We start from the raw sequence: 24447 nt of genomic DNA, 5'->3' as shown, positions 1-24447 counted from the left end.
TTCCATCTCGTTCGGGGAGGGGGGGGGAGGGGGGGGTAGAAGAGATGCGTGGAAGAAACTCTGCTTAGTAACCTATCAGTTAAAATATTAAGCAGGCATGGTTTTTTTTTTTGTATGTAGAACGTTTGGGAATTCCAAACATATTTAATATACAATACAGAGGCCGACTCTTTATTGCTATAGTTATCATTTTCATCATCTTAACCCTTAAATAAATGCATTGCAAAGCAAATTGATTGATGTCTATATTTGTTTTCCCAGATTACCATGATATACTATGACTATGATACACTATAATATATATATATATATGATATACTATAAATATACTATGATTACTATGACATAATGAGTTAGTTTACCAATTAGGTCCTTGACGAACAGCGTATCATTAGCTCTGTATGGGAACCATCTTTGCTGTCTGAAAGTTCGTCCATCGTAAATAAAGCGTATTGTCATCGTGGTCTTTCTAAACAGCCTTGCGGGTATATACGCATACCATAGTTTGGGTTCTCCGTCGTCGCAGTAGCAGCCATCTTGGTACCTCGGATTACCTTCCCATTTTCGGCAGCTATTTGGCGGGAACATTCGATAATTAAACATGCAAGCCTGAAGAGAAAAAAACATATTCGTAAGTCAATGTGCTTATGTGGGAAGTTTGTAACAGTAAACAATGATTGACGATTGTAACAGTAGACGCAGATTGTAAAAGTAGACTAGGATTGAAATGTGTAACAGTAGACAATGATTGAAGATTGAAACCGTAGGCAAGGACTGAAGACAGTAACAGTAGACAATGATTGAAGATTGTATAAGTAGATAATGATTGAAGATTGTAAAAGAAGACAATGATTGAAGATTGTAAAACAAGACAATGGTTGAAGATTGTAACAGTAGAAAAGGAATAAACACTGTCACATGAGACAATGATTGAAGATTGACACAGTAGACAATGATTGCCGTGTAGTACAGCACTCATGGATTGAAGATTGTCAGATTAGACAATGATTGCCGTGTAACACAGCTGTAATGGATTGAATATTGTCAAAGGAGATAATGATTGCCGTGTTACACAGCTGTAATGGATTGAAGATTGTCTAAGTAGACAATGATTGCCGTGTAGTACAGCAGTCATGGATTGAAGATTGAAGATTGTCACATTGGTGTCCGGTCAAAAACCCCCTGGACAAAAACCCCCTGGACATAAACCCCCCGACATAAACAGCAGTAGACAATGATTGCCGTGTAGAACAGCAGTAATGGATTGAAGATTGTCACATTAGACAATGATTGCCGTGTACCACAGAAGTTGTGGATTGAAGATTGACACAGTAGACAATGATTGCCGTGTAGTACAGAAGTCATGGATTGAAGATTGACACAGTAGACAATGATTGCCGTGTAACACAGCTGTAATGGATTGAAGATTGTCTAAGTAGACAATGATTGCCGTGTAGTACAGAAGTCATGGATTGAAGATTGTCCAAGTAGACAATGAGGTGTTAGAGTTTTAATACTTGTACTCCTGTAAACTACTAGAGATTAAAGTACGTAGTTCCCCTCCCAAACCTGTCGGTCTATGGGGCAAGGGAAGTAGAGTTCACCTGTTTCTGTGACCTCGGCATATGAAGAGATAGTGTGGTCAGCACTATGCCCAGTCGCCTTTACTTTCCTTAATGTGAGTTAGGTACCTATCAGAGCTGTGTGGACTCAGGGACGGTGTACTAACGAGGTATTTTTTTCTGAGCTGTTCGATAATAGAATAAATTTTAACATCTTATGTATTTTAACCAAAATCTATTGAAAAAAAAATTTGAAAAGCAGAATACTAACCACGGTGTAGGAATCATGATCGGAATAGTTGGTGCAGTCATAATTTTTGTAGGAAGAATCTAAATCAAGCGCACAAGCCATGGCAAAAAAGACTGCCTCATCCAATACGTACAACGTGTCCTGTGGTATATGCATACGTCCATAGATAATGAGTGGGTCCCTCCCCCACACCACACACCCTGTACAGCGGGGTAGGTACCCATCTAACGTGGCAATAATTCCATGATCTCGTTGGAATTCAAGCGAGTTGACATTGCCCCTGCTTTCTTGAATTAAAATGTAGATATAAAAAAAATACAATTAAAACGACAAATCACAAAAAACCCAGCATCCATACGATGTTAATTATGCACATAGTGTGAGAGATACAGAGGCGTAGCAACGGGGGGGGGGGGGGTGGGGAGGGGGTTACATGTCTGTAGACGTAAGTACTGTAATGGGTAGACGGCGTGACCAAGCGGTAGACAGATAGACATCTAGAGACGTTCGAATTCAAATGAAGGAAACTAAGTCCACCCAGCTCTGATGGGTACCTAGCAAAAACGGCTGGGTATAGTGCCTATCACATTATCCCTTCACATACCAAGGTCTCTGAAGCAGCTGAACTCTACTTCATCTGCCCCGTGTTTCTTGGCCACGAGCGGGAAATGACGTTGACGATTGTAGTCGTAGAAAAAAGCAAATCATCAATTTTCACCGTTTTACAACAAATCATCAAGTTTCACCGTTTTACCCCCCCCCCCCCCCCACTATATCGTTACCGATTATATAGTATGCAGTGTACTCGAGCAAAAATTTACATTTTTTTTTTGGACAAATTAAATTGTGAATTTCTATCACCTTCTGGAGCCGGGAAAACCTAATGTATCTTATCGTCCCATCTTAGAGAGTTTCTTCCAGGCTTATCTCCCCCTCTCACCATGAAAGTCTACGGCCCTCCCCCAGAACGAAATGGAATTTATATAAAAAACATATTTTTACCAGTGTCCACTCCCCTTCCCCCCAAAAATTTAGTCCCCCCCCCTGAAAATACCAAGTGCCTCCCCAGAGAAAAAAAAGTCTGGGAGAAACAGTAATCTTAGAGCGGATCAAATTCCTAAATAGAGGCATTACTATACTGGTGTAATAAAAAATATCTAAGAATATTGAGGTGATTCTTTTGATTCTTATAGCTATAGTAATTTACTTTCGCTATATTTATAAAAAAAAAAATCAACATAGTCATACTATATGTTTTAAAAAGACTATATTGGGTAGGGTTTTAATTTACCTGCATGGATAAACATTGAACTCAGAATCCAGGCAATGAACAGCATTCTTCCGACTCTGATGGGTGACTTGCTGTAAAGCAGAGTTGTGAAAAGTTTGCTGAAATTTTTTTTTTAAATTAGCATCGTTCATGTGTACGTGTGCGTGTGAGTGTAGGCTACTTAGAGCGGGACTGGCTGTGTCTAAGATGCGCGGGAAATTTTTAAAAAATGGATCTTCCCCATTTCCAGATCGTAGTGTATTTTCCCGATCAGAGCTTGGGGACTGAACCTATAGACTATAGAGAAAAACAAGCAATAATAACAATAAATCGGGAGTGATCTCCCCTAAACTTTCTCGAATGTTCTTATGTAACACTACTGGGGATGGCAACTCGGTATATAAACAATATTTTAAATCCATTTTTAATTACTTAAACTTTTAAAAATAGAATAGAATCTCGTAAAAAGAATCGCGCACCACGTGAACGCCAAACTAAATGTGTAGAATAGTGCGAATATTAGTACTTTAATTCACATGCGTTTTTTGAGAAATCAAAAATAGAGTAAATTACTACTTACGGAAATTGTTCAAAATTGAAAGAAGGCAGAGAATTAGATCGTTTACTTATACGTAAAATTTCATTCATCTATCTGAAATAGTACTCAAGTTAGCGGCTTTCGAGAAATTGAAAGTAGAAAAAGTTCCACTTCCGGTTATCGGAATTCGCTGAAAAGTTGATACAGATCTACAAATTTGATATAATACTTATATACAAAAGTTCATTAACCTAGCTGTAACGGTATTCAAGGTATCGTGCTTACACACACACACACACGGACACACACACACACACACAGAGACATACGGACAAGATTGCAAAATTATGTTTTTCCGTATCAGTGAGGTGTAAAACGTCGAGATTTTTAAAAATCTCGATTTTTTTTTTGCACGATTACAATACTTTCTCTATACTTCGTATATACGAGAAAGTAAAAAACCAGCCTGCTCATATAGTCCAGAAGGTTCTTTATCCTTGCTAGTTGAAAATTTGTCTTTAATAAGGACATTCATAGAAGATGAATATGATCGCACCAAGTGAGGTTGTGATCTATATTCAATCCTAGGCATTTGTAACTGTTAACCTGTTCAATGTTTGTATTGTCAATAGTATGCGTAATGAGGTAGATGGAAGACGAAGGTGTTTCTGATGAGTCGTAATAATCATTGACTTGGTTTTATCGGGGTGAAGTTTCATTTTGTTAAATTTTGTCAAAGTACCAAGCAATACTTTCTCTATACTTCGTGTATGAGAAAGTAAAAAGGCAAAAGCAATTTGGTTTTCACGTGGAAAATGCGACATAAACAATGACATTCGATAGGCTAGCATAAATTTTATTATACACAATGTAAACGAAATTGCAGTACTAAGTCATGTGGTTTAAAATAGCATTACGTTATTTAAAAACTTTATCTGCAAAGTTTTGTAAACAAATAACTATCGATCACGGAGTTCATGTTCAGCCAATCAATGTTTGTCTTACGAAAGTGAAACATCCGGATGAATGAATTAAAAATAAATAGAAAAGTAGCCTTAAATTCAAAAAAAAAATTTTCAATTTCTCAGCATTTGCAACTTTTATAACATTGATTCTAAAAATATTAAAATTCTAAAGTATATTGTAAGCTTAAGATTTGTTTTTATTTTTATGGCCCCATGAAGTAAAAATATATTTTTAAAAAGCGAATTATATCCATGCGAACTATATAATAGAATTAACAGAAGGACTCTCGTTAACTTAGTGGCCTCCATGATAAATCTAGAAATAGATTTAGATCGAGATTCTAGAACTATTCTGGAACATACATATTGATATAATCTATATCGTTAACTTTAAATTATACCCAGGAGAGTGACGGGATCTTACTTACGTTCTGTAATGTGTTAACCTATAAAAACCCAAGTATTGTTAGAAATTCAACAGTTTATGTGTATCCCATAGAATTTACAAGGAAACGCCATAGTTAACACCCAAACAGGAAGTAGAAATCTAAATGGAGTTGAAATTATAAAAATTAGGTGGTATTGAGATTATATTTTTTCGTTGTGTCGATGTTTAAAGAGAAAGTGGTGGTGTCAGGAGTTAATAAATTGGGCGGTGTTCAGATTATAAAATTAGGTGGTATTGAGATTATATTAATTCGTTGTGTTGATGTTTACAAACAAAATGGTGGTGTTAATAAAGAGTTAATCAACTGGGCGGTGTTGAGATTATAAAAATTAGGTGGTATTGAGATTATATTAATTCGTTGTGTTGATGTTTACAAAAAAAAAATGGTGATGTTAATAAAGAGTTAATAAATTGGGCGGTGTTGAGATTATAAAAATTGAATGGACGTTGAGGCTAGAATCAACAAGGAAGAAATTCTTTTAGCTCGCTGAATGAGGCCTTGGATAAGAAATTAAAACCAGAGCAGGCAGGTTTTCGACTACACCTGTCATGTACTGACAACATAGCCACTATGCGCGTACTTATTCAAGTCCATCGAGCGGAAATCACATCTCAATATGACCTTATTCAGTTTTGGGAAGGCATTTCAAAGTGTGGACTGAGGTGTCATTTGGAAGTTGATAAATCACTATGGGATCCCTCCAAAATGTATCAACTTCATCCAACAGCTCGATGTAGACTCCAACTGCCAGATTATCCACAGCAAGTCGACTAACTCTATTATAGAGAACATCTGAGTACGGCAAGACTGAATGCTTTCGTCAATGCTCTTTTTGACAGTGAAGGGGGTGAATGGGGGTGAATGTTGTTTGTACTTGGTACCCTGTTCCGTTCGTCCTTGTTCAGTCCTCGTATTGTGAGTGATAGCAGTGTGTTTTGTACTCTTTTATGTAAGGGTATATAAGGTGTGTGAAAATGTGTGTGATTGCCCCAGTTTCGTTCAGATCTCACCAAAGGTTAGTATAGTTTAGGTCTGTACTAGCCACTGTGTCCTAGTTTTTGTACCAGCGTGTGTAGGCCTATTTTGTGTTTAGAATAGACTGTGTTAGTTGTAGATAGTGAAAATATCACTAAATTATTTTAGTGTTGACGAACCTTTGTTTTATTGAATCTTGTGTTTTGTAACTCGTTATTGGTTGTCTTATATGTTGAGCTACGCATCAGATCACCCGTAAACGCATGTCCGTGTTTTCACAAAGCATGTCCGTGTATTTCTAAGGCTTGTCCGTGTGTTCACAAGGCGTGTCTGTGTGTTCAAGAGGAGTGTCCGTGTGTTCACAAGGCGTGTCCGTGTGTTCACAAAGCGTGTCCGTGTGTTCACAAAGCGTGTCCGTGTGTTCACAAAGCGTGTCCGTGTGTTCTCAAGGCGTGTCCATGTGTTCACAACAGTCAATGACTCGATCAAGCTCCGACAAAAAAAAACCTGGAATTCAGTAAACCCTCACTAAACAACTGACGTGTTTAGATTTTGCGGATGACATCAACCTCATCTAACATCGACAAAAATATCAGTCCACGCTAAGCAAACTCAGCGAACAGGTACTTAAGACAGGCATGAAGATCAACTGGAAAAAACCCAAAGGTGATGAGAATCAACAATATACGGGAGCTCCCACATAGGCTATCTCTGATGTGGATCGCTTCACATATCTTAGAAGTATAATAATCAGGGATGGGGAGCAGATGGGGACATCAAAAGCCTCCACACAACCGACACGTCGAGAACTCTGTTTACAATTTCTAAAATACGAGTGTTTGTTCAACAACAATATGAAATCTGTTCCCCTCTATGGTTCTGAGAAGTGGAGATTCAACACAAACTAATAACAAACTTCAGACTTTCATTAATGGATGCCTTCGCCGCATATTGAAAAGCAAGTGGGCCTGAAAAAGTTACCATTTCCGAACTGTGGCGAAAAACTGGGTGTGAGGGTGGGGTTTAAGAACATCCACCAGTGTGAGGGTGGTGGTTGAAGAGGGCCGATGCTCTACCAAATGTAATGCAGGGTTGTAGAAAGTTTGTATTATATATATATATATATATATATATATATATATATATATATATATATATATATATATATATATATATATATATATACTAGCCGTCCCGGCCAGGCCCTGCTCTGGCTTCTATAATAAAACCTTTCTGTTAAAGACCATTACCTGTGTGTTTAGTAATCATTCTATACCCGGCATTGCCCACCCAAACCACAACCAACCAAAATCAAAACAACAAAACGCAAACATAACGCTAACACAATTACAAATACAAACGAAAACAAAAACCTAACAACAAACCCAACCACAACCACAAACACCAATACAAACACAAAGAAAAAATAAACAAAAAAGCAAACGAAAACAAAAACCTAACAACAAACCCAAACACAAACACCAATACCAACCAATAACAACACAAAAAAACAACGAAAAAGCAAATGAAAACAAACCAAATCCAAACGCAATACCAACCAAAAACACAAATACAAACCCAAAGAAAAAAACACAAACAAAAACGAAAAAAAGAAAGAACAAAAACGAACCAAATCAAAACGCAACCACTAACGCAAACCCACATAAACACAAAAAAAGCACTAACGCGAACATAAACGCCCGGGACAGAATCGCCTGTTTTAGCTTAATAAACGACTATAGTACCCCAACTTATTCATAGTTTTTGCACTCACTTAAACTAACGCGCCTGTTTCAATTTAATGAACAATTATAATACTCCAAGCTTATCCGTAAAATACCTACAACATTTACACTTGATCAATCCCCGCTAATTATGTAATTATTTTTTTCCCAACACCAAAACAAAGTAATGAAAAGTAAATGCTTTTCCACTAATGCAATGGTTTTATAAAGGGAAGTAATTGTGTTTTCCTAATTTATCAAAGGGAAGTAAACGCTATAGGACTAAATAAAGACATAATTAGATATTTTGTAAAAGATGATATTTTTTTAAAATTGTGTTTAATGAACATGCCGACAATTATTACTTTCAGTTTGAAAAATGAAAATTATTTCGCAAAACTTTCAATGGTAATTTTTTAACTCATAAATTTAGACAAATGCGCACGGTAATATTCTAACATTAATACAGAACTGAGCTTTATATATTAGATATATATATATATATATATATATATATATATATATATATATATATATATATATATATATATATATATATATATATATACATTATCTACGGGGAACGCCTTTCTTACGTACGCCTGGTACAGTGTTGTGAAATCTTTACAAGTCCAATTCAAGATATTCTATAATGTTTCGTTATTCAACACAAATCAATCTCCTACTCCTACCCTAACTACGTCCTAAGATCTAACTGTCTACTAACACTATCTAACGACAACTACACTTCCAAGACAAACTCTAACACTACATTTATTTTCAACTTCTACTTCTTTCCCCAGCGCTATCTTTGTCTAAGTGCTACCTACCTCTACATATCTCTGACCGTTCTCTACCGCTACCTATCTCTAACTGCTGACCCACGCCTCACTGGTCATCTGACCGTCTCACGTGACCGGTCAGCTCCTCTATATCTATTTGTCTACCTAACTACGCTAGGCTCTGTTTCGGCTATCTTCTACTTGACCTCTATAACCTAAACTGGGCAAGGCCCTGTTTTCAAAGAAATTCAAAAGCGCAAACAGCGATGGATTGGACACACCAGGCGTAAACCAACTAGCAACATCACCAGACATGCACTAGATTAGAATCCCCAAGGAAAGACGAAAGAAGGTTAGCCAAAACAAACTTGAAAAATGTCAGCTTTAGGAAAAGCAGAAGCAGCCTGAATGTCGTGGACACAACGTGAAGAAATCGACCAGAACTGAGTACTATGGAGAGGTGTGGTAGCGTTCCCATGCTCCACAAGAGGCCTACTGGAATGATGATGATGCTGATGCTGGTGATGATATATATATATATATATATATATATATATATATATATATATATATATATATATATATATATATATATATATATATATATATATATATATATATAATATATATAAATATGGGAGGCACAAAATTATAAGTTCACATGAGCACCGGAATGAGTCGGTACGCCCCTGCGCTAAGTAGGCGAGATTGATTGACAAAAACAATATTAATGGACCCCAACTGGTCAGATTCGTTTGTGTACATTAGGTATATTCAAAAATTATAATAACAGTTTACAACAACTAAACTAATATAAAGTGCAAAAGTACTGCAACAAATCAGATGAAAATGAGAATACATGACGTAATACAATCTGACCCCCCCCCCTAATCACACATTGTTGCAAAATAACAAAATAACTGTTTTTGAAAACAGGTAATAAAGAACAGGTAATACAAAACAGGTAATAGATTACAGGTAATACAAAACAGGTAATAAATAACAGGTAATACAAAACAGGTAATAGAAACAGATGATACAAAACAGGTAATAAATAACAGGTAATACAAAACAGGTAATAAATAACAGGTAATACAAAACAAGTTATAAATAAAGGTAATACAAAACAGGTAATAAATAACAGGTAATACAAAACAGGTAATAGAATCAGATAATACAAAACAGGTAATAAATAACAGGTAATACAAAACAGGTAATAAATAACAGGTAATACAAAACAGGTAATACAAAACAGGTAATACAAAACAGGTAATACAAAATAGGTAATACAAAACAGGTACTAAATAATGGTAATACAAAACAGGTAATAAATAACAGGTAATACAAAACAGGTAATAAAAAACAGATAATACAAAATTGGTAATAAATAACAGGTAATACAAAACAGATAATAAATAACAGGTAATACAAAACAGGTAATACAAAACAGGTAATACAAAACAGGTAATACATAACAGGTAATAAATAACAGGTAATACAAAACAGGTAATACAAAACAGGAAATAAATAACAGGTAATACAAAACAGGTAATAAATACAAGGTAATACAAAACAGGTAATTAAAAACAGATAATACAAAAACGATAATAATTAACAGGTAATACAAAACAGGTAATAAATAACAGCTAATAAAGAACAGGTAATACAAAACAGGTAATAAAAAACAGGCAATACAAAATAGGTAATACAAAACAGGTAATAAAGAACAGGTAATACAAAACAGGTAATATAAAACAGTTAATAAATAACAGGTTATACAAAACAGGTAATAAATAACAGGTAATACAAAACAGGTAATAAATAACAGGTAATACAAAACAGGTAATAAATAACAGGTAATACAAAAGAGGTAATAGAAACAGATAATACAAAACAGGTAATAAATAACAGGTAATACAAAACAGGTAATAAATAACAGGTAATACAAAACAGGTAATACAAGACAGGTAATACAAAACTGGTAATAAATAACAAGTAATACAAAAGAGGTAATACAAAATAGGTAATACAAAACAGGTAATAAATAACAGGTAATACAAAACAAGTAATTAATAACAGATAATACAAAACAGGTAGTAAATAACAGGTAATACAAAAGAGGTAATACAAAATAGGTAGTACAAAAAAGGTAATAAATAACAGGTAATACAAAACAGGTAATAAATAACAGATAATACAAAACAGGTGATACAAAACAGGTAATAAATTACATGTAATACAAAACAGGTAATAAATAACAGGTAATACAAAACAGGTAATACAAAATAGGTAATACAAAACAGGTAATAAACAACAGGTAATACAAAACAAGTAATAAATAACAGATAATACAAAACAGGTAATACAAAACAGGTAATAAATAACAGGTATTTCAAAACAGATAATACAAAACAGATAATAATTAACAGGTAATAGAAAACAGGTAATAAATAACAGCTAATAAAGAACAGGTAATACAAAACAGGTAATAAAAACGGGTAATACAAAATAGGTAATTCAAAACAGGTAATAAAGAACAGGTAATACAAAACAAGTAATATAAAACAGGTAATAAATAACAGGTAATACAAAACAGGTAATAAATAAACGGTAATACAAAACAGGTAATAAATAACAGGTAATACAAAACAAGTAATATAAAACAGGTAATAAATAACAGGTAATACAAAACAGCTAATAAATAAACGGTAATACAAAACAGGTAATAAATAACTGGTAATACAAAACAGGTAATATAAAACAGGTAATAAATAACAGGTAATACAAAACAGGTAATACAAAACAGGTAATACAAAACAGGTAATAAATAACAGGTAATACAAAACAGGTAATACAAAATAGGTAATACAAAACAGGTAATAAATAACAGGTAATACAAAACAAGTCATAAATAACAGATAATACAAAACAGGTAATACAAAACAGATAATAAATAACAGGTAATACAAAACAGGTAATAAATAACAGGTAATTCAAAACAGATAATACAAAAACGATAATAATTAACAGGTTATACAAAAGATGTAATAAAAAACAGCTAATAAAGAACAGGTAATACAAAACAGGTAATAAAAAACAGGCAATACAAAATAGGTAATACAAAACAGGTAATAAAGAACAGGTAATACAAAACAGATAATACAAAACAGGTAATAAATAACAGGTAATACAAAACAGGTATTAAATAACAGGTAATACAAAACAGGTAATACAAAACAGGTAATACAAAACAGGTAATACAAAACAGGTAATACAAAACTGGTAATAAATAACAGGTAATACAAAAGAGGTAATACAAAATAGGCAATACAAAACAGGTAATAAATAACAGATAATACAAAACAGGTGATACAAAACAGGTAATAAATTACAGGTAATACAAAACAGGTAATAAATAACAGGTAATACAAAACAGGTAATACAAAATAGGTAATACAAAACAGGTAATAACTAACAGGTAATACAAAACAAGTAATAAATAACAGATAATACAAAACAGGTAATACAAAACAGATAATAAATAACAGGCAATACAAAACAGGTAATAAATAACAGGTATTTCAAAACAGATAATACAAAACAGATAATAATTAACAGGTAAAAGAAAACAGGTAATAAATAACAGCTAATAAAGAACAGGTAATAAAAAACATGTATTAAAAAACAGGTAATACAAAATAGGAAATTCAATACAGGTAATAAAGAACAGGTAATACAAAACAGGTAATATAAAACAGGTAATAAATAACAGGTAATACAAAACAGGTAATAAATAAACGGTAATACAAATCAGGTAATAAATAAACGGTAATACAAAACACGTAATAAATAACTTGTAATACAAAACAGGTAATATAAAACAAGTAATAAATAACAGGTAATACAAAACAGGTAATACAAAACAGGTAATACAAAACAGGTAATAAATAACAGGTAATACAAAACAGGTAATATAAAACAGGTAATACAAAACATGTAATAAATAACAGGTAATAAAAAACAGGTTTTACAAAACAGGTAATACAAAACAGGTAATAAATAACATGTAATACAAAAGAGGTAATACAAAACAGGTAATAAATAACAGGTAATGCAAAACAGGTAATAAATAACAGGTAATGCAAAACAGGTAATAAATAACAGATAATTTAAAACAGGTAATAAATAAAAAGTAATACAAAACAGGTAATACAAAATAGGTAATAAAAAACAGGTAATAAATAACAGGTAATACAAAACAGGTAATACAAAATAGGTAATACAAAACATGTAATAAATAACAGGTAATAAATAACAGGTAATACAAAACAGGTAATACACAACAGGTAATAAATAACAGGCAATACAAAACAGGTAATAAATAACAGGTAATACAAAACAGGTAATAAATAACAGGTAATACAAAACAGGTAATACAAAACAGGTAATAAATAACACGTAATACAAAACAGGTAATAAATAACAGGTAATACAAAAGAGGTAATACAAAATATGTAATACAAAACAGGTAATAAATAACCGGTAATACAAAACAGGTAATAAATAACAGGTAATAAAAAGCAGGTTATAAAAAACGGCTAATTAAAAACAGATAATAAAAAACAGATAATAAAAAACAAGAAATAAAAAACAGGTAATGAAAACAGGAATTAAAAACAGGTAATACAAAACAGGAAATAAAAAACTGGTAATAAAAAGCACAAAATAAGAATAAAACGTTTCATCAATTTATTCAATATAATTATACTCCAGCTCAAATAACTTTTGCATTACCCTGTGTGTGTCACCAGGTATTTAAGAAAATTCCTACGTAAAATAATGAGCTTCGGCGTTTGTAAGTTGAACATGTAAAAAATTAATTTAATTTAACTTACGAAAACATGTAGTGTTACAAACTTAAAGAACGAATCATTAATTATTTTAACTTAACAAAACTATATACGTTTGTTGAAGATTAAAGTAATCTTTTGTTTTAGCTTAACTTTAAAGATAATTATATAAGTAATTACATATTTAAAAACCTTTAAGTTGCTCATCAAGACACCATTATCACTGAGAAAAATATATATATAATAACTAAATGTGTTTTATTATGCTATTAACCAAGATTGTGTTTGGAGTTGAAGAAATGGACATAATGTTTGGGAAAAACTTAATTTTACTGATAAAATATTTAAAAAATAATTATAAACATTATCTAACAATAAACATGAGCTTTTGGTCATTCTATCTTATGATGCCATAGAGATGTCTAGTTCATATATTTAATCGGCCACACCCAACTGGACATCGGTCAGTAGGATCGGAGTCTAAGTCATGAAAGAAGCCACGGTACCAAAGGCCAGAACCACTGAGCTCAACTCCAGCAGAAGATCTGTGGTGAAATACAAATATATTAATGTTGTTTTGCATTAACGGTGAAAAACGGCAGTTGTGACAAATTACATTGAACCAACCATGTAGTGATAATATCTACACTTATACAATCCGGGTTGTGACAAAATCTACGCTTATATAATCCAGGTTGTGACAAGATCTGTCCTTATACAATTAAGGTTGTGACAAGATCTGCCCTTATACAATTAAGGTTGTGACAAGATCTGCCAATATACAATTATAGTTGTGACAAGATCTGCACTTATACAATCCAGCATGGTCGAGTCGGTAAAGTTCATGGTTGTTAAACCGAAAAGGTTGTTCTTGGTTGGACAAAGGCTATGGAAGCAAATCCAAAAAGAAAAGCAGGCTGAAATCGGAGTCAACGGTCTCTATGGCGCATAACCAGTTGACACGTATCCTTAATTGTGTTGAGGGGAATCCCCCCTACAATTAAGAACGAAGAAGAGAAGAAGAAGACAAACCAGCCCTAATTTTTTCTATAATAAAAATAAGAAATCAACGTTTGGTTATGGAGGCTTAGTGGTATCAAATTTGACAGCTTACTTGTCAGCCTGCGTGCGGATCTGTTAGTAGACTTGTGATTGGGTCGAGTTATGTGGCCGCGGTCTGAAAATATCAACACAGTTTATCAGCGTGTGCTATAAGCCTTTACAAGCGAACACATGTGCAATTTCCGGCCGGCTAGAACTGTTGTCATTTAAATGTAAACAAAATTGGTACTTCATTTCTTAGATCTTAAACATTGGGGCGCTTTTTCTGCACACTATATCCTAGACACCACAACGTGTTTTTGTTTTTTAAATATTGTCTCTTAGTAATAGTGTTTCTTCCAGACTTTTTTTTCCGGGCTTTGGGAGGGGGCGGGGGCGGTCAACATTTTTCGGGGGGGGGGGGGGGGACACACTAGTAAAACTGTATGTTTACTATATCAATTCCATCTCGTTCGGGGAGGGGGGGGGGGAGGGGGGGGGGGTAGAAGAGATGCGTGGAAGAAACTCTGCTTAGTAACCTATCAGTTAAAATATTAAGCAGGCATGGTTTTTTTTTTGTATGTAGAACGTTTGGGAATTCCAAACATATTTAATATACAATACAGAGGCCGACTCTTTATTGCTATAGTTATCATTTTCATCATCTTAACCCTTAAATAAATGCATTGCAAAGCAAATTGATTGATGTCTATATTTGTTTTCCCAGATTACCATGATATACTATGACTATGATACACTATAATATATATATATATATATGATATACTATAAATATACTATGATTACTATGACATAATGAGTTAGTTTACCAATTAGGTCCTTGACGAACAGCGTATCATTAGCTCTGTATGGGAACCATCTTTGCTGTCTGAAAGTTCGTCCATCGTAAATAAAGCGTATTGTCATCGTGGTCTTTCTAAACAGCCTTGCGGGTATATACGCATACCATAGTTTGGGTTCTCCGTCGTCGCAGTAGCAGCCATCTTGGTACCTCGGATTACCTTCCCATTTTTGGCAGCTATTTGGCGGGAACATTCGATAATTAAACATGCAAGCCTGAAGAGAAAAAAACATATTCGTAAGTCAATGTGCTTATGTGGGAAGTTTGTAACAGTAAACAATGATTGACGATTGTAACAGTAGACGCAGATTGTAAAAGTAGACTAGGATTGAAATGTGTAACAGTAGACAATGATTGAAGATTGAAACCGTAGGCAAGGACTGAAGACAGTAACAGTAGACAATGATTGAAGATTGTATAAGTAGATAATGATTGAAGATTGTAAAAGAAGACAATGATTGAAGATTGTAAAACAAGACAATGGTTGAAGATTGTAACAGTAGAAAAGGAATAAACACTGTCACATGAGACAATGATTGAAGATTGACACAGTAGACAATGATTGCCGTGTAGTACAGCACTCATGGATTGAAGATTGTCACATTAGACAATGATTGCCGTGTAACACAGCTGTAATGGATTGAAGATTGTCACATTAGACAATGATTGCCGTGTAACACAGCTGTAATGGATTGAATATTGTCAAAGGAGATAATGATTGCCGTGTTACACAGCTGTAATGGATTGAAGATTGTCTAAGTAGACAATGATTGCCGTGTAGTACAGCAGTCATGGATTGAAGATTGAAGATTGTCACATTGGTGTCCGGTCAAAAACCCCCTGGACATAAACCCCCCGACATAAACAGCAGTAGACAATGATTGCCGTGTAGAACAGCAGTAATGGATTGAAGATTGTCACATTAGACAATGATTGCCGTGTACCACAGAAGTCGTGGATTGAAGATTGACACAGTAGACAATGATTGCCGTGTAGTACAGAAGTCATGGATTGAAGATTGACACAGTAGACAATGATTGCCGTGTAACACAGCTGTAATGGATTGAAGATTGTCTAAGTAGACAATGATTGCCGTGTAGTACAGAAGTCATGGATTGAAGATTGTCCAAGTAGACAATGAGGTGCTAGAGTTTTAATACTTGTACTCCTGTAAACTACTAGAGATAAAAGTACGTAGTTCCCCTTCCAAACCTGTCGGTCTATGGGGCAAGGGAAGTAGAGTTCACCTGTTTCTGTGACCTCGGCATATGAAGAGATAGTGTGGTCAGCACTATGCCCAGTCGCCTTTACTTTCCCTAATGTGAGTTAGGTACCTATCAGAGCTGTGTGGACTCAGGGACGGTGTACTAACGAGGTATTTTTTTCTGAGCTGTTCGATAATAGAATAAATTTTAACATCTTATGTATTTTAACCAAAATCTATTGAAAAAAAAATTTGAAAAGCAGAATACTAACCACGGTGTAGGAATTATGATCGGAATAGTTGGTGCAGTCATAATTTTTGTAGGAAGAATCTAAATCAAGCGCACAAGCCATGGCAAAAAAGACTGCCTCATCCAATACGTACAACGTGTCCTGTGGTATATGCATACGTCCATAGATAATGAGTGGGTCCCTCCCCCACACCACACACCCTGTACAGCGGGGTAGGTACCCATCTAACGTGGCAATAATTCCATGATCTCGTTGGAATTCAAGCGAGTTGACATTGCCCCTGCTTTCTTGAATTAAAATGTAGATATAAAAAAAATACAATTAAAACGACAAATCACAAAAAACCCAGCATCCATACGATGTTAATTATGCACATAGTGTGAGAGATACAGAGGCGTAGCAACGGGGGGGGGGGGGGGGTGGGTGGGGAGGGGGTTACATGTCTGTAGACGTAAGTACTGTAATGGGTAGACGGCGTGACCTAGCGGTAGACAGATAGACATCTAGAGACGTTCGAATTCAAATGAAGGAAACTAAGTCCACCCAGCTTTGATGGGTACCTAGCAAAAACGGCTGGGTATAGTGCCTATCACATTATCCCTTCACATACCAAGGTCTCTGAAGCAGCTGAACTCTACTTCATCTGCCCCGTGTTTCTTGGCCACGAGCGGGAAATGACGTTGACGATTGTAGTCGTAGAAAAAAGCAAATCATCAATTTTCACCGTTTTACAACAAATCATCAATTTTAATCGTTTTACAACAAATCATCAATTTTCACTGTTTTACAACTAATCATCAATTTTCACCGTTTTAAAACAAATCATCAATTTTCACCGTTTTACAACAAATCATCAATTTTTACCGTTTTACAACAGATCATCAATTTTCACCGTTTACCCCCCCCCCCCCCACTATATCGTTACCGATTATATAGTATGCAGTGTACTCGATCAACAATTTACATTTTTTTTTGGACAAATTAAATTGTGAATTTCAATCACCTTCTGGAGCCGGGAAAACCTAATGTATCATATCGTCCCATCATAGAGAGTTTCTTCCAGGCTTCTCTCCCCCTCTCACCATGAAAGTCTACGGCCCTCCTCCAGAACGAAATGAAATTTATATAAAAAACATATTTTTACCAGTGTCCACTCCCCTTCCCCCCAAAAATTTAGTCACCCCCCTGAAAATACCAAGTGCCTCCCCGGAGAAAAAAAGTCTGGGAGAAACAGTAATCTTAGAGCGGATCAAATTCCTAAATAGAGGCATTACTATACTGGTGTAATAAAAAAAATATCTAAGAATATTGAGGTCATTCCTTTGATTCTTATAGCTATAATAATTTCCTTTCGCTATGTTTATTAAAAAAAACCAACAGTCATACTATATGTTTTAAAAAGACTATATTGGGTAGGGTTTTAATTTACCTGCATGGATAAACATTGAACTCAGAATCCAGGCAATGAACAGCATTCTTCCGACTCTGATGGGTGACTTGCTGTAAAGCAGACTTGTGAAAAAATTGCTGCAATTTTTTTTAAAATTAGCATCGTTCATGTGTACGTGTGCTTGTGAGAGTAGGCTACTTAGAGCGGGACTGGCTGTGTCTAAGATGCGCGAGAAATTAAAAAAAAATGGGTCGTCCCCATTTCCAGATCGTAGTGTATTTTCCCGATCAGAGCTTGGGGACTGAACCTATAGAGCAGGGGTCTCCAAACTTTTTAGACCGAGTGCCACATTAACTTTCAAATTTCAGTTTGGGGGCCAGTTTCTTCCAGGCATGTCTTTGATTTCTCTGGGCAAAGTTCCTCAACCATCACCAACAACAATTTTTCCTTAGACAAAAAGATCTCCGCGGGCCGGATGAGAGGACTTCGCGGGCCGCATTCGACCTGCGGGCCGTAGTTTGGAGACCTCTGCTATAGAGAAAAACAAGCAATAATAACAATAAATCGGGAGTGATCTCCCCTAAACTTTCTCGAATGTTCTTATGTAACACTATTGGGGATGGCAACTCGGTATATAGACAATATTTTAAATCCATTTTTAATTACTTAAACTTTTAAAAATAGAATAGAATCTCGTAAAAAGAATCGCGCACCACGTGAACGCCAAACTAAATGTGTAGAATAGTGCGGAATATTAGTACTTTATAAATTCACATGCGTTTTTTTAAAGATATCAAAAATAGAGTAAATTACTACTTACGGTCAAACAGAAATTGTTCAAAATTTGAAAGAAGGCAGAGAATTAGATCGTTTACTTATACGTAAAATTTCATTCATCTATCTGAAATAGTACTCAAGTTAGCGGCTTTCGAAAAATTGAAAGTAGAAAAAGTACACATTTGATATAATACTTATATACAAAAGTTCATTAACCTAGCTGTAACGGTATTCAAGGTATCGTGCTTACACACACACACACACACACGGACACACACACACACACAGACATACGGACAAGATTGCAAAATTATGTTTTTCCGTATCAGTGAGGGGTAAAACGTCGAGATTTGTAAAAATCTCGATTTTTTTTGCACGATTACAATACTTTCTTTATACTTCGTATATACGAGAAAGTAAAAAACCAGCCTGCTCCTATAGTCCAGAAGGTTCTTTATCCTTGCTAGTTGAAAATGATCGGACCAAGTGAGGTTGTGATCTATAATCAATCGTACTGTGAGTGATAGCAGTGTGTTTTGTACTCGTTTATGTAAGGGTATATAAGGTGTGTGAAAATGTGTGTGATTGCCTCAGTTTCGTTCAGATCTCACCCAAGGTTAGTATAGTTTAGGTCTGTACTAGCCACTGTGTCCTAGTTTTTGTACCAGCGTGTGTAGGCCTATTTTGTGTTTAGAATAGACTGTGTTAGTTGTAGATAGTTCAAATATCACTAAATTATTTTAGTGTTGACGAGCCTTTGTTTTATTGAATCTTGTGTTTTGTAACCCGTTTGTGGTTGTTTGTCTTATATGTTGAGCTACGCATCGGATCACCCGTAAACGCGTGTCCGTGTTTTCACAAAGCATGTCCGTGTATTTATAAGGCGTGTCCGTGTGTTCACAAGGCGTGTCCGTGTATTTATAAGGCGTGTCCGTGTGTTCACAAGGCGTGTCCGTGTGTTCACAAGGCGTGTCTGTGTGTTCAAGAGGAGTGTCCGTGTGTTCACAAGGCGTGTCCGTGTGTTCACAAGGCGTGTCCGTGTGTTCACACACAAGACGTGTCCGTGTGTTAACAACAGTCAATAACTGGATCAAGCTCAAACAAAAAAAACTGGAATTCAGTAAACCCTCACTAAACAACTGACGGGTTTAGATTTTGCGGACGACATCAGCCTTCTCTAACATCGACAAAAATGTCAGTCCACGCTAAGCAAACTGAGTGAACAGGTACTTAAGACAGGCATGAAGATCAACTGGAAAAAAACAAAAGTGATGAGAATCAACAATATACGGGAGCTCCCACTAAGGATACAAGAAACGGCTATACCTGAGGTGGATCGCTTCACATATCTAAGAAGTATAGTAATCACGGATGGGGAGCAGATGGGGACATCAATAGCCGCATCAGAAATGTAAGGTACGCATTCAACGCGCTCCACACAACCGAGACCTTGAGAGCACTGTCTAAGATTTCCACAATACGAGTGTTTGTTCAACAACAATGTGAAATCTGTTCCCTTCTATGGTTCTGAGACGTGGAGATTCAACACAAGCTTATAACAACAAACTTCAGACTTTCATTAATGGATGCCTTCGCCGCATATTGAAAAGCAATTGGGCCTGAAAAAGTTACCATTTCCGAACTATGGCGAAAAACTGGGTGTGAGGGTGGGGGTTAAGAACATCCACCAGTGTGAGGGTGGTGGTTGAAGAGGGCCGATGCTCTACCAAATGTAATGCATGGTTGTAGAAAGTTTGTATTATATATATATATATATATATATATATATATATATATATATATATATATATATATATATTATCTACGGGGAACGCCTTTCTTACGTACGCCTTGTACAGTAATGTGAAATCTTTACAAGTCCAATTCAAGATATTCTATAATGTTTCGTTATTCAACACAAATCAATCTCCTACTCCTACCCTAACTACGTCCTAAGATCTAACTGTCTACTAACACTATCTAACGACAACTACACTTCCAAGACAAACTCTAACACTACATTTATTTTCAACTTCTACGTCTTTCCCCAGCTCTACCTTTGTCTAAGTGCTACCTACCTCTACATATCTCTGACCGTTCTCTACCGCTACCTATCTCTAACTGCTGACCCACGCCTCACTGGTCATCTGACCTTCTCACGTGACTGGTCAGCTCCTCTATATCTATTTGTCTACCTAACTACGCTAGGCTCTGTTTCGGCTATCTTCTACTTGACCTCTATAACCTAAACTTGCATCATCACACTGGGCAAGGCCCTGTTTTCAAAGAAATTCAAAAGCGCAAACAGCGATGGATTGGACACACCAGGCGTAAACCAACTAGCAACATCACCAGACATGCACTAGATTAGAATCCCCAAGGAAAGACGAAAGAAAGTTAGCCAAAACAAACTTGAAAAATGTCAGCTTTAGGAAAAGCAGAAGCAGCCTGAATGTCGTGGACACAACGTGAAGGGTTCGACCAGAACTGAGTACTATGGAGAGGTGTGGTAGCGTTCCCATGCTCCACAAGAGGCCTACTGGAATGATGCTGATGCTGATGCTGGTGATGATATATATATATATATATATATATATATATATATATATATATATATATATATATATATATATATGGGAGGCACAAAATTATAAGTTCACATGAGCACCGGAATGAGTCGGTACGCCCCTGCGCTAAGAAGGCGAGATTGATTGACAAAAACAATATTAATGGAACCCTACTGGTCAGATTCGTTTTTGTACATTAGGTATATTCATAAATTATAATAACAGTTTACAACAACTAAACTAATATAAAGTGCAAAAGTACTGCAACAAATCAGATGAAAATGAAAATACATGACGTAATACAATCTGACCCCCCCCTAATCACACATTGTTACAAAATGACAAAATAACTGTTTTTTAAAACAGGTAATAAATAACAGGTAATACAAAACAGGTAATAGATAACAGGTAATACAAAACAGGTAATAAATGACAGGTAATACAAAACAGGTAATAAAAAACACGTAACAGAAAACAGGTAATAGAAAAAGATAATACAAAACAGGTAATAAATAACAGGTAATACAAAACAGGTAATAAATAACAGGTAATAAAAAACAGGTAACAAATAACAGATTATACAATATAGGTAATAAATAACAGATAATACAAAACAGGTAATAAATAACAGGTAATACAAAACAAGTAATAAATAAAGGTAATACAAAACAGGTAATAAATAACAGGTAATACAAAACAGGTAATAGAATCAGATAATACAAAACAGGTAATAAATAACAGGTAATACAAAACAGGTAATACAAAACAGGTAATAGAAAACAGGTAATACAAAACAGGTAATACAAAACAGGTAATACAAAACAGGTAATACAAAACAGGTAATAAATAACAGATAATACAAAACAGGTAATACAAAACAGGTAATAAATAACAGTTAATACAAAACAGGTAATAAATAACAGGTAATTCAAAACAGGTAATAAATTAAAGGTAATACAAAACAGGTAATAAATAACAGATAATACAAAACAGGTAATACAAAACAGGTAATAAATAACAGGTAATACAAAACAGGTAATCAATAACAGGTAATTCAAAACAGATAATACAAAACAGATAATAATTAACAGGTAATACTAAACAGGTAATAAATAACAGCTAATAAAGAGCAGGTAATACAAAACAGGTAATAAAAAACAGGTAATACAAAATAGGTAATACAAAACAGGTAATAAAGAACAGGTAATACAAAACAGGTAATATAAAACAGGTAATAAATAACAGGTAATACAAAACAGGTAATAAATAACAGGTAATACAAAACAGGTAATAAATAACAGGTAATACAAAACAGGTAATAGAAACAGATAATCAAAACAGGTAATAAATAACAGGTAATACAAAGCAGGTAATACAAAACAGGTAATACAAAACAGGTAATACAAAACAGGTAATAAATAACAGGTAATAAAAAACAGGTAATACAAAATAGGTAATACAAAAAAGGTAATAAATAACAGGTAATACAAAACATGTAATAAATAACAGCTAATAAAGAACAGGTAATACAAAACAGGTACTAAAAATCAGGCAAAACAAAATAGGTAATACAAAACAGGTAATAAAGAATAGGTAATACAAAACAGGTAATAAAAAAAGGTAATAAATAACAGGTAATACAAAACAGGTAATAAATAACAGGTAATACAAAACAGGTAATAAATAACAGGTAATACAAAACAGGTAATAGAAACAGGTAATACAAAACAGGTAATAAATAACAGGTAATACAAAACTGGTAATAAATAACAGGTAATACAAAAGAGATAATACAAAATAGGTAATACAAAAAAGGTAATAAATAACAGGTAATACAAAACAGTAATAAATATAATAAATAACAGATAATACAAAACAGATGATATAAAACAGGTCATAAATAACAGGTAATACAAAACAGGTAATAAATAACAGGTAATACAAAACAGGTAATACAAAACAGATAATAAATAACAGGTAATACAAAACAGGTAATAAATGACAGTTAATTCAAAACAGATAATACAAAACAGATAATAATTAACAGGTAATACAAAACAGTTAATAAATAACAGCTAATAAAGAACAGGTAATACAAAAAAAGGTAATTCAAAACAGGTAATAAAGAACAGGTAATACAAAACTGGTAATATAAAACAGGTAATAAATAACAGATAATACAAAACAGGTAATAAATAAACGGTAATACAAAACAGGTAATAAATAACTGGTAATACAAAACAGGTAATATAAAACAGATAATAAGTAACAGGTAATACAAAACAGGTAATACAAAACAGGTAATACAAAACAGGTAATACAAAACAGGTAATAAATAACAGGTAATACAAAACAGATAATATAAAACAGGTAATAAATAACATGTAATACAAAACAGGTAATACAAAACAGGTAATAAACAACAGGTAATACAAAACAGGTAATAAATAACAGGTAATACAAAACAGGTAATACAAAACAGATAATAAATAACAGGTAATACAAAACAGGTAATAAATGACAGTTAATTCAAAACAGATAATACAAAACAGATAATAATTAACAGGTAATACAAAACAGTTAATAAATAACAGCTAATAAAGAACAGGTAATACAAAATAGGTAATTCAAAACAGGTAATAAAGAACAGGTAATACAAAACTGGTAATATAAAACAGGTAATAAATAACAGATAATACAAAACAGGTAATAAATAAACGGTAATACAAAACAGGTAATAAATAACTGGTAATACAAAACAGGTAATATAAAACAGGTAATAAGTAACAGGTTATACAAAACAGGTAATACAAAACAGGTAATACAAAACAGGTAATACAAAACAGGTAATAAATAACAGGTAATACAAAACAGGTAATATAAAACAGATAATAAATAACAGGTAATACAAAACAGGTAATACAAAACAGGTAATAAACAACAGGTAATACAAAACAGGTAATAAATAAAAGGTAATGCAAAACAGGTAA

At 34.1% G+C, this 24447-nt stretch overlaps 2 protein-coding genes across 2 annotated transcripts; both read right to left on the bottom strand.

The window, feature by feature from the left end:
* Positions 1-469: 469 nt before the first annotated feature.
* Positions 470-5115, bottom strand: LOC131928221 (uncharacterized). The gene is made up of 5 exons (XM_059284174.1): positions 5014-5115; positions 3104-3174; positions 1834-2099; positions 545-609; positions 470-512 (listed from the first exon to the last, which is right to left on the bottom strand). The coding sequence occupies exons 2-5, from the start codon at positions 3147-3149 to the stop codon at positions 470-472; spliced, it is 420 nt and encodes a 139-aa protein (XP_059140157.1). The 5' UTR covers positions 3150-3174; positions 5014-5115.
* Positions 5116-13250: 8135 nt separating this feature from the next.
* LOC131927939 (uncharacterized) lies at positions 13251-18999 on the bottom strand. The gene is made up of 6 exons (XM_059283825.1): positions 18934-18999; positions 18153-18223; positions 16745-17010; positions 15237-15483; positions 14480-14542; positions 13251-13910 (listed from the first exon to the last, which is right to left on the bottom strand). The coding sequence occupies exons 2-6, from the start codon at positions 18196-18198 to the stop codon at positions 13846-13848; spliced, it is 687 nt and encodes a 228-aa protein (XP_059139808.1). The 5' UTR covers positions 18199-18223; positions 18934-18999; the 3' UTR covers positions 13251-13845.
* Between the last annotated feature and the right edge of the window lie 5448 nt (positions 19000-24447).

The sequence above is a fragment of the Physella acuta genome, unplaced genomic scaffold (assembly GCF_028476545.2).
Source record: "Physella acuta isolate Inbredline_101_S28 unplaced genomic scaffold, ASM2847654v3 ptg000090l, whole genome shotgun sequence".
Classification (NCBI taxonomy): domain Eukaryota; kingdom Metazoa; phylum Mollusca; class Gastropoda; family Physidae; genus Physella; species Physella acuta.
Note: the sequence above shows the minus strand (reverse complement) of the source record. Positions and strands in the feature narration are given on the sequence as shown.

Bases quoted from the DNA above. Each gene is read 5' to 3' on its own strand.
- LOC131928221 (XM_059284174.1), bottom strand. From the start codon at position 3,149: ATGCTGTTCATTGCCTGGATTCTGAGTTCAATGTTTATCCATGCAG. The intron at 610-1,833 runs GTTAGTATTCTG...TTTTCTCTTCAG, and splicing joins ATCATGATTCCTACACCGTG to GCTTGCATGTTTAATTATCG. The intron at 513-544 runs GTACCAAGATGG...GCGACGACGGAG, and splicing joins AAATGGGAAGGTAATCCGAG to AACCCAAACTATGGTATGCG.
- LOC131927939 (XM_059283825.1), bottom strand. From the start codon at position 18,198: ATGCTGTTCATTGCCTGGATTCTGAGTTCAATGTTTATCCATGCAG. The intron at 17,011-18,152 runs GTAAATTAAAAC...TTTTAATTCAAG, and splicing joins TTCAATGTTTATCCATGCAG to AAAGCAGGGGCAATGTCAAC. The intron at 15,484-16,744 runs GTTAGTATTCTG...TTTTCTCTTCAG, and splicing joins ATCATAATTCCTACACCGTG to GCTTGCATGTTTAATTATCG.